The 13,640-nt window shown below is 33.2% G+C and overlaps 1 protein-coding gene across 8 annotated transcripts in view; it reads right to left on the reverse strand.

Annotated features, from left to right (window-relative positions):
• Positions 1-614: 614 nt before the first annotated feature.
• Positions 615-13,640, reverse strand: part of DOP1A (DOP1 leucine zipper like protein A) — a 111,164-nt gene continuing 98,138 nt past the window's right edge. For 6 of the 8 annotated variants that reach the window (XM_031964585.1, XM_031964587.1, XM_023503087.2 and 3 more), the window contains 13 exons: positions 13,188-13,254; positions 12,633-12,777; positions 12,383-12,462; positions 11,650-11,759; positions 10,944-11,093; positions 10,721-10,782; positions 9,435-9,587; positions 8,523-8,659; positions 7,902-7,957; positions 6,972-7,136; positions 5,799-5,928; positions 3,104-3,163; positions 615-1,069 (listed from right to left, as the gene is read on the reverse strand). In XM_031964585.1, coding sequence (XP_031820445.1) covers positions 764-1,069; positions 3,104-3,163; positions 5,799-5,928; positions 6,972-7,136; positions 7,902-7,957; positions 8,523-8,659; positions 9,435-9,587; positions 10,721-10,782; positions 10,944-11,093; positions 11,650-11,759; positions 12,383-12,462; positions 12,633-12,777; positions 13,188-13,254 — 1,621 coding nt within the window. In that variant the 3' untranslated portion in view covers positions 615-763. The remainder of the gene's footprint in view (positions 1,070-3,103; positions 3,164-5,798; positions 5,929-6,971; positions 7,137-7,901; positions 7,958-8,522; positions 8,660-9,434; positions 9,588-10,720; positions 10,783-10,943; positions 11,094-11,649; positions 11,760-12,382; positions 12,463-12,632; positions 12,778-13,187; positions 13,255-13,640) is intronic. The other 2 variants (XM_031964589.1, XM_031964588.1) reach the window with 1 other exon arrangement.

Below are 13,640 nucleotides of genomic sequence, written 5' to 3' on the forward strand. Positions count from 1 at the left end.
AGATGGTATTAGAGATAAATTATTAAGTACACAGTGTTTCTCTTTCAAGTGATCGCTTTAGGGAAAAAAAGGCCAGCCTGTTCTACAGGCAGTATGAAATTCTAAATGTATTCAGTATAGTAATGACATTATTAGCAGATTGTATCTTAATACTTACCCATATATTAGTGCTGCCTAGGATTCAAAACTAAAGTAACTTAGAAATTCGATATTGTATTTGTAGTCCACACTAACTGAGAAAGTATTGTGATGATAACATTTAGGTTTGAGCAAGGTTACTGCCATCTTGCCCAGGCTTACCCTGAACTGAAGACCTAATGGGATAAAGTTAGTCCCTCCTCAATTTTTACTTTTTAGTAGTATGGAATTATTAAGGAAACAACTGGTCCAAGTCATTTTAGATAAATAAAGCTGAAACAAATAGAAAAAATGTGCAACTTGTATTTTGCAGAATAAAGACAGAACTCAAGACAGTAAAACAAGTGAACTTTCTGTGTGTGTGTGCGTGTGTGTGTTGTATATGTATATAGATAGATAGATATAGAGAGAGATTTTTCTGGCATCATAATCAATATGAGCCAACAATATTTAAACGTGATTCAGGCCACATTCAAAACATTTGCTCTTATATACAAATTTTTAAATTAAATACAACCTGAAGTGTTGTGTTCTTACATACATACAAAAGAAAAACTATACAACGCAGAAAGATTTCTTTTAAACCATTACATTTAAATTGAATAGAAGTACCATTTCCAATGAATCAAGTTTTTATGACCCCTTCCAGAAAATCCTTCTCTATCATTTCTTCAATTTTCTGCCTGGCTTTGCTGGAAAACATTTTGTTATTCTCCATTTTAATGTCCTTATTAGGGAAGGAGTTTGGGTAGAGGACAGGGCTCCCTGAGTGTCCCACACATCTGCTTGTGACTTTGCTATTGAAGACTTGGCTGAGCACATTGAAGAAAGGCAGCAGTTGCTCAATATTACGCACAGTGTAGATGGTTAATAACAAATGTCCTGGTTCCCAACCTAATGTTCTCCCTGAGTTGTCTTCCTCTGGGTTTTTCTGTGGAAACAAAAAGGGAATTGTCATCTAACAGATAAAATATACCACATACCTAAGCAGTTGCCAACTTCCATCAGGCCCTTATTACTGTCAGTTGTTTTCTAGACGCAAGTTTTACCAATCCTCAGATATCAAATAAAATATCAAATTATGATCTTGGCATTCAAAGCCAGGTTCGTAATCCACTACTTTCCCCATATTATGTTATCTTTGCAAAAGCTTTCTTTCCTATTGCTGTTAGAAAATATATTTTCTAGTTACTTGGAACATTATGTTTCTCTTAATACTGTTATACTGTTGCTTTCAATGAAAATACAATCAAGCTCCCGGGTTATTTCTACCTTCTGAATCCAATTCTCCCTGTGCAACAAGAAAACTGTTTGGATCTGCACACATACATTGTATCTAGGATATACTGCAACATATTCAACATATATAGGACTGCTTGCCATCTAGGGGAGGGGGTGGAGGGAAAAATCAGAACAGAAGTGAATGCAAGGGATAATGTTGTAAAAAAAATTACCCTGGCATGGATTCTGTCAATAAAAAGTTACTATAATAAAAAAAAAAAGAAAGAAAAAAAAGAAAATACAATCAAGCAATTGGAGTTACTTTCTAGAAATCTAAGAAATCAATTATTAACAGAGCTTGTTCTTGGTGCATATTCAAAATCCAGAGCTTTATGGAACCTACATTTTAACAAAGGGATATATGTACCTGTAATTCATAATCACAATTTAACCACCATATATGCAATATCTAAAAGTGAAGACTAAGGATTAATCACCCAAGAAATGGAAATTATCCAGAGAAGATAATTGTTTTAGTGAAGTGAAAAAAGCTGTTTTTATACTAGAGTCCATGTGGCCAACTCAAATAAAAATGGGTAGATAGAGTAGAAATCTTTAGCTTGAGATTTCTTAGATATAAGATCCTAAAATTTTAGTAAACATTTGACCTTAGAGATAATCTCAAAACTCAAAAGACAGTATGAACAGAATGAGAAGAGTCTTAATGCCACAGAGATTAAGGAGGAGACAGAAGAAGGAACCCCCCCCCCAAAAAAAAAAAAGCTTAAATTTAAACAATTTGAATTGTGGGCTATATGACAAGACAAACCACGAAATAAAAGAGAAGGGAAAAAAGGGTTGCCAGCTAAGACTGAGACCTAAGAAGGGAAATTGGCCTATGCTTCTATCCTTAAAGACAGGCACGATATTTTAATTTCTGAGGTCAGTTACTACTGGGATGCTTTCTACCTTTTGCCCACAAAGAATGCTTAATACCACTACTTTTCAAATGGAGAAGATACACAAAACAGCTTTGCAATTCTTTTACACTGTTTAAAAAGTATTTTGTAATGGCAATCAGGAGGTTTGAGATGGGTTAAGATTATTGTGCACTTCTGAATAGAACAGAAGATGAGTACTCAACATGGTGATGGTCTGAATCACATAGTTGTTGTTGGTTATTTGACTACAAGCAATTTGACAACTTGCAGTTTTTTTCAGTGAAGCCAGAAATTCTTTAAGAATGAAAACTATTCACACAATTCTCTCATAAAAATTAACAATTCTTCTGAGAGTCATCTTGCTGTCTTTCAAATCAGTGAATACAAATGTTTAAATATGAGTTCTGATAATATTGTTGAACCTTTGTCCCCAAACCAAACACCAAATAATAAACATAAGGTGCACAATATCAGAAATTTTGATATACTTATGTGCTTATTAACTAATGTTTTTTAATGTCTCCTTAATATAGTTTTTTTAAAAAGTTGACTTGAATTATTCAAAAGAATTCTATTCTTACTCAAGTTTCCTCAGTTACCCATAAAAAATGGAGAAGAACTTAAGGCCCATCTCCCTTTGCCTTCATCAAAATAGCCTACACTTAAGTCTCTGAAGAAAATCTTCCTCCCTGTTTACCTCTCTCGCACTTGTTGAAATCCAGACCTGGGTATGGCTGTGAGTATCTGGTCCTGATGTGGCAGCTTTTGCTGCCATATCACAAGCATCAAAGAGCCACCCTCACCTGATGCTTGGCCATCTCCAATCCCTCCAAAATCACTGTCTTAAAGTTCTCCTCCTTGTCCTGCGGAAGGAAAGAGGAAAACTCACAGCCTTTGATCCAATTCAAAATATTTCTGGCCATGAAGACCTTGTAGTTTGTAATTTAGATAAGATGAGAAGATTCTTTCCACCAAAACAATTTTCTTATTCCTTCAATATGTCTTGGGCAACAGGCTAGCAAGTCATCCCTTAAATCGATCTAATTGCAAGTGTGCCTGAGTGCCAAATATATCACGCTGATAACTTATTGGCAAGAAAATCTGCTTATATTTCTAGACGTGATATCCCAAGTAAAGAAACCCTATTAGCAATTAAAACTTTGTAAAAGGACATTAAATAGAATGATCTAACTCCTCAAACTCAGACCCTCCAATCTTTATATCCTCAATACTTTGAATTGCTCTTTGTGTCCTTACACTTCTGGGGAAAGAACAATTCAAATCTGTAAATGCTGCCTTTTTAGCAGCCACTTTTCCATTTTCATACGGTAGAATGAAGTTTGGAGCTGCTGCTTGAAAATGGGGCTCCAGAAGACTAGAAATTTTCTAATCTTCATATGCTGTAAAGTAGAATTCATAACAGTACAGGATTTTTCACAAGTAGTCAATTTATGAAAGAATTTTGGGATTTAGGAAAAGACTTTTTTTTTTAACATTTAAAAAATGAAAATAGGTTTACAGGACACACTGATAAACACTTTATTTCATTGTCTTTTGGCTTTTGAGCCAACGATTATATTTTATTGGCCAAAATCAAATAATGGCATTTGAAACAAAATCACTCAGGTGAACCAAAGAATACATTTTGGAGGAGAAGGGGAATCTATCTCTTTACATTATCATACATCCTTAGAATTGCCCCTGCCCATTTTTTAAAAACTCCAGATCTGTGATTTCACTAATACGGACAGCTCCCTGGTGAAGAAAGTCTTTCCCCAGTGCAAATTAGCAACAGATCTGCAACTTGGGAGTTTTAAACAACTGCCTCGAGTACTAAAAGGTTCAAGTCTCCATGCAGAGACACAGTCAGTACATGCCACATGTGGAGCCAGAAACCTATCAAGTCCTGGTTCTTAAGGCCAGCTCCTTAACCCTCCTGATTTTTTATGTCTAAAAATTTTTAAGGGTATATGGTTACAAAATGTAATTTGGGTCCTATGCTGGATATCTGGTGACTAGCATTACTTTTGTTTTTTCAGTCACTCTTTATTTCAGGCATACCACTTTAAGTGTAACTCAACTATTTTAGCAAATAATATGGTTCAAATTATTTAACCATAATAAAATCCTAGCATATACTTCCCACATGAATAATCTAATCTTACTGAAAAAAATCCCATAGAATTTTTATGACATTTGCTTCTGACAAAACCTTTTCAGTACCCAAATCAATTTTTCAACTCTCTACCCCCACACACCCAGGATATACTTTGAATCTAGTTCACCTCTTATAGTTTCTAAACAAAAGACACTGGTTTTCCTGGCCATTTTTTTTTTAAAGATTGCATATTATTTGGTCCTAACTAATATGCTTGTATTTTTATATATGTTTTCATTTTTGGATGGGCAATTTTTAAAGATACATGAAATGATATATATTCAGTGAACAAAATCTATACTAAAAAGCTCTTCAAGGTATCTTTTCAAGGTAACATCACCATATAGATTTGTCTTTACTTTAATGTTTCTGCTTCTGAAAATCCCTTTTCTGTTAAAATTTTCATTTAGTATTTTTAGGACACCTTTATTGGATCCAACTTTTTCCCCCAATATAATTTTTTGCCTATGCTCATTTCATTCTGACACTTTTTTCCCCTTGCAATGTAGCCCAAGTCCTGAACCCAATATTATTTTGATTTCAATAATATTAGTGGAATATTATGGAATTTTTATTTCATCATTTTTAAAGCTTCCTGTTCTTGATCTAATTATACATAAGAATGAACAACAGATGTGATTTTACCCTACAGATATTAAAATTGTGTGTGCGTATACACTAATGTAAACAAATGATTCTTTTGCAATTTTATGAAGATGAAATCCAATTTGCTTCCTACAAACTTTAGTTGGCTTTACTCAATTTGTTTTTAAAAAAATCTCCAAACTAATTTTTTTTAAAAAGAAAAGTTATCTCTAAACTTATTCTTTATTGTAGCTCACTACAAGTTATAGGTAAAGCAAAAAACAATAACTAAAATGGATCTATAGTGATACCCTAAGAGTATTTTAAAATGTGGTTAAAGTGTCATAGGCAAGTTCTACCACAATAATACTTTATTAAAAGACCAATATTCCCCCTGCCTTTTCGTTAGAATACAAAACTGTCTTAACCCAATTTTACTATCAGTGTTCCTTGACTTGGGGAGTGAACAATACTTGATAAAGCACCTAGTTTCTCCTAAAATTTATTAAATAAAGCCATTAATTGCTATTATATTTGTCTGAATATAGGACCACACTTTCTTCCTGTCCCTAGGACCCTTAATCTGATTTGTACATCTGAGAACAATTTAGGATAATATACTATTTTTAAGTGTTTATTTATACATTTTCCATTTAAAGGAGCATTCTTAGACTCTTAAACTCATATCTGACCCAATAAAATATTTTAATCTATGTAAAGTTACAAAACCCAAAATCAGAACAAGAAAAAGTTACCTTCACCCTTTTCCGGAGGAGTTTTGCTAATCGGACTACATAAGGTTTAAATTCCCGTTGATGTGTACCCTGTCTTCTGACTTCCAAACCAGAATCATCTGAGGCTTCTGGAATGAAGGCCCAGCGATACCTGTTCATAAAAGAAAAATGAAAAAATCAATGTAACAACTCATTAATAACTTTAAGGCTTACAAAGTATTTTCTCACAATCCCATTTTACAGATTCAGTAAAATGATTCATTAAAATTAAATCATTTGCCTATTATCTTATGGCAACTAAGCAACAAAGCTATGATTCAAACACACATATCCTGATGCCAAATTCAGTTTTCTTTGTACTCCAATGTTTTTTCTTCCTGCCCCAAATTCATTTGACAGGAGTTCTTAACATTTTTTGTGTTATGGATTCATCTGGAAATACATAAAAGACATGAGGTCCTTTTCAGAATAATGTTTCTAAATGTGCAGGATTACAAAGAAAACCAATTATAATGAAGTAGCTATCAAAATAGTTAAAATTGGAAAAAAAAAAAAAAAGTACTTAACAAATCCCAGGTTTAGAACGGGTTAAAAGACAAATTCGCACTCTCTGACTGCCTGACAAAAAGATCCCCAAAATGATTAGGAAATATATAAAGTGATTTGTTTATAAGTTGTTGAAGAACAAAGTCTACTATATGGAAATACAGTTTTACTATAATTAAATGTCCCATTAAACTCAGATTACCAAATATACATTTTTTTCTTACATTATGAAGCTATTTTAGAAGAATTTATATTCTTTTAAAGAACAGCACATTTTTGGCCCTTCATAATAAGAAACTATATAGGGAAGTTTATTTTCCAATCTGCCTAATATACCCTAATATAATCACATCAGTCTTTTAAAACCAACAAACATGCATTGAAGTGTCTACAGAGGTCCAAGATACTGTGCTAGGTACTAGAGACAGAAAAAAAGACAAGTAAACATTTCTTGTCCAGAAAGGGATTACATTCTACTACAGTGAAAAGATGGAAAAGATGGAACTTTTCTGGAAGCAAGGAGATTAACAACTTTTTACATATCAAAATTCTACAATCAGATTTCAACTTATATATTAAATACTTTTCAAAAAGTCTTAGAAAATCTTAGGGGGAAAAAAAAAAACAGTTCATTCTGCTTTTACTTACATCTGAAACTGAGGAAGATTTTCAGATGGTAATGCCAGAGCCAAATCCAAAAATTTGCAAGCAGAGAGGTAAAGGTTTAACCATCGCTGGCTGTTGTATGAAGTTGAAAAACCATTGCCTCCTGTGTATGTGGTCTCCAGACCAGCTACAGATGGTCCTGAAGTTCTAAGTCAGGAAAAGATACATCAACTGTATCATAACTGGTTCTTGGAAAAAGCTTTCATTTGTATTTTGTTTAAAAGAATAGAAAAGGTATTCACATCATGTACCAATGCCAACAAAACAATGATGGTATACAGCTACTGTTATTTGACTGGCTTTATCAATTGTGATGGTCAAGTGAATTTTGCTGTGCTAAACTAAAAAGTTTTGTTAAATCCTAAGAATACAAATTTCATAAGTGGTTATAGTGACACATGCAAAATGTCGCAGTATAAATTGCAAATAAAGAAAACATGAGAATCTATATTCCAGTTTGCTAAATATAGCTTTCTTAGGCAACAAATGTGATATTATTATAATATAATATTTTATAAATCTAATGCTGGGAGACGGGCCTAAACATGTCTTTTGGGCTATTAAAAAAAAAAAAAAAAAACCACATAATGATGTTTCCAAGGACATGATCTTATCAATGGGATAGTAAAATTAGTAACGATGAATTATAATTAAATGTCATGGTTCACTACTTAGAACCATACTCATGTACTTCAACTCTTGATGGCATGAATTGTGATTACCCTAGTCATAAAAGTTAGGGAGATCTATATTCAGATATGATTACTGGAACAAGAATTTACATAGCTACATTTATTAAAAGGCAAGGAGAGTTCTGGACTTGTCAAATGAAAGACTTTTTTGTGTTGTTTGCATTTGTTTAGTAAAACTGAAAGTGATTTAGGGCTAATAAACTCAAGTAACCACACCTACTTTGAAATATCTTCGTCAGCGCTGAGTTCCTGTTCCATCAGTAAAAACACCTGCACCTGAAGACCAAACAAGTCAGGTGAAATGTTTTCATTTCATCAAATCCTATAATCAGATAATCATCATGCTTTAGGGCACACATTTTCTAATGTTTGGGATAAATTTCCAAGTTCTTTTTAACTGTATTTTATTTCTTCCATGTGAGAAATTGCAAATATTTTTGAGTGTGGAACCAAAACTGATGCTAAAGATGAAAATGGCCTTTCTGCCGATGTCACTGGGGGAAAGTGAATGAACAAAGGAACTAACCTCACTCGTGAGGAAAGAAAAATTACTATTAGGGGAAATGCAAGGAAATAAATATTTTCAAATGGAGACAAGAGATCTACTTGTTTCAGATGAAACTAAAGAACAGATCTAAGACATAAAGGGTGATAATGGCTATGGCATTCTGCTTAAGTATTAAACTTGATGCAGAAATGGAATTTGACATAGTTAAATTCAAAACAGTAATAGGCATGGCTGGAGTTAATTCTATGCTGAAAGGCTCAAACCAAAGGTGAAAATATTAACATACAGCTATGGCTGGCTTTTCCATCTCAGCTTTCAAAACCAACAACTTACTAGTTCTGTGATCATAGTTGGCCAAAGTGAGGTAAGGTGCTGGGGAGACATTCTTAAAAGTAACACTCTGAAAAACAGGAAAACTTGAGAGTGAAGAGTGGGCACCTGAGGCAAACGGAGACTTTCTACCAATCTTTCTGGAAGAGAAAAGCAAGACAAAGGATTTCTTATTGTGGGATAATTCTGCTTGTTTTTCTCCCCCATCTAATGTAGTCAATTGCTATTAAGGGCTTTCTTTGTCAAATGACAAAGACATGTCTATGACTGACTTCTGCTGAAAGACAAAACCAGGACCTGGCTGGAAAGCTCCCTTCTCCAAGGAGATTTCCTCATCCTCACACCTATATTTAGTCCTAAGGCAGGTAACAAACATGTTTTCGGAATAAGCAAATCAAAAGATGAGGGTAATTTTTCAATTGAGTCGGGAATATATGTGAAATATGAACTCCAACATGCAGCTTCTACAAGTGAGCTGACCCAGTGGAGGTGATAAAGAGGATACAAAGTTGATTATTTTCTAGACAACTGGAGAGTCCAACAAATATATATTTGATGAAAATGGTTTTGCAGATAGCATTTCTGCAGAGCTGCAAACATTATCATAAACCTCAAAAACATTAGCATCTCTTTATAGCAAAAATTTGATTCTCATATATCACCAAGTTTCAATAAAAATCCTAACAGTAAATAAATAAATATACCCTTCATGCAATGCTATTAAAATGTCTCAAGCAATTCTACTTCCCTCCCAATATGTTCCCCAAATCTTCTTACTTCACACTTCATGACAACGACGGTTGTCTTGTATATAAAGTTGATTTCACATAGATTTTTACCCTGGGCAAATTTTTCTGCAAGGAATAATAAATTACAAAAAGCACAAAAGAAAAATAACAGTTTTCCACTAATTACCTTGTATATCTGGAAGGTATTTCTGATACTGGTCTATTTCACTGCTAAAAATAGCAAATGCTAATCTTTTTAAGAGCATGGCTCTCTGTTCTAGCTCCACATCCCTGTTGGCAAAGAGATTGAGTGAGCTGCTTTGAGCCACAGCTACTCGTGCTGAAAAAGAAAACATGCATAAATATTAAACAGAAACAAAAATGCAGATGCTCTAGATTACCTAGCAATGTATAAGATGGTAGCAACAGTGTGCAGGAAGAAGAATCAAAATTCAGAAAAGACAAGTAGACAAGGATCTTAAAAAAACAGTAAATAGTCCAAAAGTATAGGATGCACAAAGATAAAAGTAGGAACCTCAAATAAAGAAAGGAAAATGATTTATCAGGAGGGGGAAATGGTGGATAAAATTAATTAATGCTCCTAGCAATACTATGGATTTTGCAATGCTCTTTAGATGATTTCCAAAGGTCTGAGATCTATAAGATAAGGAATTCAATTCTCACTTTGCAGATGGGGAGCTTGCGACTAGTTCAAAATTCTCTTGATTTCTAGTTAGAAATCTTTTCATTGGTTGCTCTCAATGAAAAATCATGATAAAAACATTTAATAAACTATTAACATTCACACAGCTTTTAAATTTCTTCAAAGTACTATACATATATGATCTGATTTAATTACACTCTATGAAGTAAGCACTATAGTTATTATCCCCTTTATATAGGTGAGGAAATTTAGACTGAGAAGTTAAAGAGTGTTTCACTGTCCCACAGTTAATATCAGAGGCTAATTCAAATCCCACTTAACCCACTACTCCATGATACTTCTTCAAAATAGCAAATGATAACTGTTTTAAGATAGTGCAGTGGAGAGAGTTCTGGACGTGGAGTCACAAAAACATCAATTTAAATCCAGCTTTAGATACCAGCTGTCTGCCCTTAATCTCAGTCTGTTTTCTTTTTTGTAAAATTAGAATAATGATACTAATAACATTGCAGAAGTACTGTGAGGATTAAATGAAATAATACATGTAAATTACTTTGCAAACTTTTAAAGTGCCATGTAAATATTAGCTATTACAATATGGCTTCTTTTCTACTGGCAAAGAGACTGAGTGAAGTGCTTTAAACCATAGCTTCTTGTGGTCTGCAGGCACTTCGATGTGTACCCATATAGGCCAGCTACTGGATAATCTTTGCTTCATTCAATTTGGTGTTTTCCAGAACAGAGAAGTGAACAGTGAGGACTGTATGCAGGAAGGATATTACTCTATTCTGTTAGTCTACAATACTTACTCATTAAATCTCTAAATGTTGTTTTATCATGTGTCATCAAATTGTCCATAATTGCTCTCCAACTAAAAGAGACAAGGGTTATAATGTGTAAGAAAATAAAGGACATTTTGGGGGGTTTCAATGAAATTTCTGATTTATTGGATTTGGGCTGACAATTTAGGAGCCAAAATATCTGGTGTAGGTAAAGCCCAGCAAAGTTGATAAAAGGAAGGTTATGACTTACTGATTGACACAAGAGGCATCCATTTGGAAGAAACTGGGATCCATAAAGAGATCAAACGCTTCTTTTTTCCATGCTCTCCGTGTATACTGATACCCACTAAGACTGCTAAGTAGCTGAACACAGGCCCGATAACTGGGTGCATTATGGGCACTTGAAAGGGGGGGAAAAATCAATTTAATATGCAAGTTGTAGTTTAGTTACTGCATTTAGTTACAATTATAGTCACAAATAGTTTAAAAAATTTGCAAAGAAATGAAAATTATCTCAATGCAAAAGAATGACTAAATCTAGTTGCTACCATAGTTCATAGTAAAGGAAAAAGAAGGGGGAGAGAATAAGTATGTATTAAGTGCCTACTATGTGCTGGGCACTGTGCTATACACACTTTTAAGTCTTACAATAAGCATGATAGGTGGGTGCTGTAATTATTTCCACTTTACAGTTGAGAAAACTGAGGCAGAAGTTAAGTGATTGGCCCAGGGACAGAACTAGTAAGAGTACAAAAATGGATTTGAAGTCAGGTCTTCTTGACAACAGGCTTCTAGCACCATTGTGCTACCAAGTTGTTTTAGATAATAAAAATAATAGAATCAATGTCCATAATTTAATGAACAAAGCAAAAGTGGCCATAAAGAAACAACGTTTTTCTATTTTCTCAAAAGAAATTTTAAGATTTTTATGTCATATATCTAAACAATAATAGTACCTGTGATTTCGGAGGTAGGGCACAACATAATGCATAATATTTACAAGTAACGGAATGACTCTTTCTTTTTCATCACTATAGAATACCATATCCAGAAGATGAGCAAGAACCTACAAAGCATAACAAAAAAATGTGATCTTATGAGCTGAAACAATACTGTCAAAATAGGCTATATTATATTAGGCTTAAAAGAAACCTGGAATTCTTAAGAATTCCTACCAATAACTTAAAAGTTCATTAGTTAAATAGGATTCCTATCTGTTCCCTGCTCTCTCCCAAAGGACTTTAACGTATATTATTTTCTTTTTTTCTTATCATAATTTTGTGAAAAGGTACAAGACAACCATTCCTAACTGAGATATTGGGAAGCAGAGGCTTAGAAATGTTAAATAAGCTTACCAAACCACAGTAGGCTCAAAAAATAAGCTTTTTAAAAAAGTAGGACCATGCCACTACTTCTCTTACACCGTGAAATATAAATACTAACATTTAAAAGAATTTTATTTACTAAAGAATACAATAAACAGTTTAATTAAGTGAAGGTAATATTTAAGAAGCTAAATAAAAATTATAATTTAAAATTTTACATAAACCAGATAATCCTATTTATTGAAAAAAGTGCAAAATGGTTTTTTAAAGTAAGACATTAAGTAACAGGAGCCTTATTTACCATCAGCACTAATGATAGCACCTTAAAAGTCATACAGGATTAAATTCAGTACAGAAAAATTACCTCAGAAAGTAATGTCAAGGCATGAACACTATACACCGAAGGAGTTATATTTGATGTTTCCATAGCAGGTGACAACATATCTAAATAAAACAAAAGGCAAGCATAATAATAATATATTCATTCAAAACAGAAGTCACAAGGATGACTATGGAAGCAAAGCTATAATAATTCTTAGTCTACTTACTGAATTTTTAAAAATATATATATCATTATGACTCCAAATAGAACCTAAATTGTTTTAGTATAATACCTTCCACATCAGATTCCAGATTGGTGCCATCTACCATAATTTTTGGGGAAGCTTTAACCTCCAAATTTCGACGTAACCATGTAGTCTGTTCCAAAGAAGAGCCAGCAATTGCACCGATTGCATCTACTATTTTATGAGTAACATCCTAAAGAAATAAATAAAAATAAACTTGAGGGGAAAAAAATAATTAATGTCCTAACTTACCTAATTACACAAGTTTTTTGTGTCCAAATTTTTGATGTAAAAAACTGTTTTAATAATAGCCCACAGTATCATATATTCATAGTATGTAATTTTGGTTTTCATGGCATTTAAGAGTTAAAAAAAAGACTTTGATAGGTGAGCATAGTACCATAATAAAACTAAGGGAAACTAAGGAAAACTAAGGGCTAGAGAAATTAAATTATTTGCCTACAGATATTAAAAGGTAATCGGGAGCACGTCTCCTAACTTTCCATTCAGGTTTCTTTCCCCTTTACTTTTTATTCAACTACATTTAATAGAAGTGATTTGGAAAAAAAAATTAACAAAGTGCAATCAGACATAATGCTTTACCTGAAGGTCTCTTTGGTCTTTTTTATTTTCCAAATTAGGATTTTTCATAATGAATTCATTCAGAACTCTAAAAATATGCCAGACAGAAAAAGAATATATTAAAGAAAAACTGGATAAAACTGAATTCCCCCGATACATATGAACTAATGCAAAATGAAATAAGCAAAACCAAGAAAAAAACATTCACAACTACAACACTATAAATCAAAAGAAAAAAAAACATGAAATGGAAGGTTGTATAATAGAGACCAAGTTCCTGGCCTCAGAGAAGAGAAAATATAACTTCATTTTTTGCAGAGACAGAGGCCTGTGGGTATATAACAAAACATGCAGTCACACTGATGTGGTTAGTTTTATTTAGTTCTATAGTATATTTAATCGGATATGACCTTTTTGCTTTTTTAAAAATTCTCTGTTACAAAGAATGGCTTGGGTAACAAGGGTAGGGAGGAA

This window comes from Sarcophilus harrisii, chromosome 4 (assembly GCF_902635505.1).
Source record: "Sarcophilus harrisii chromosome 4, mSarHar1.11, whole genome shotgun sequence".
In the NCBI taxonomy this organism is placed as follows: domain Eukaryota; kingdom Metazoa; phylum Chordata; class Mammalia; order Dasyuromorphia; family Dasyuridae; genus Sarcophilus; species Sarcophilus harrisii.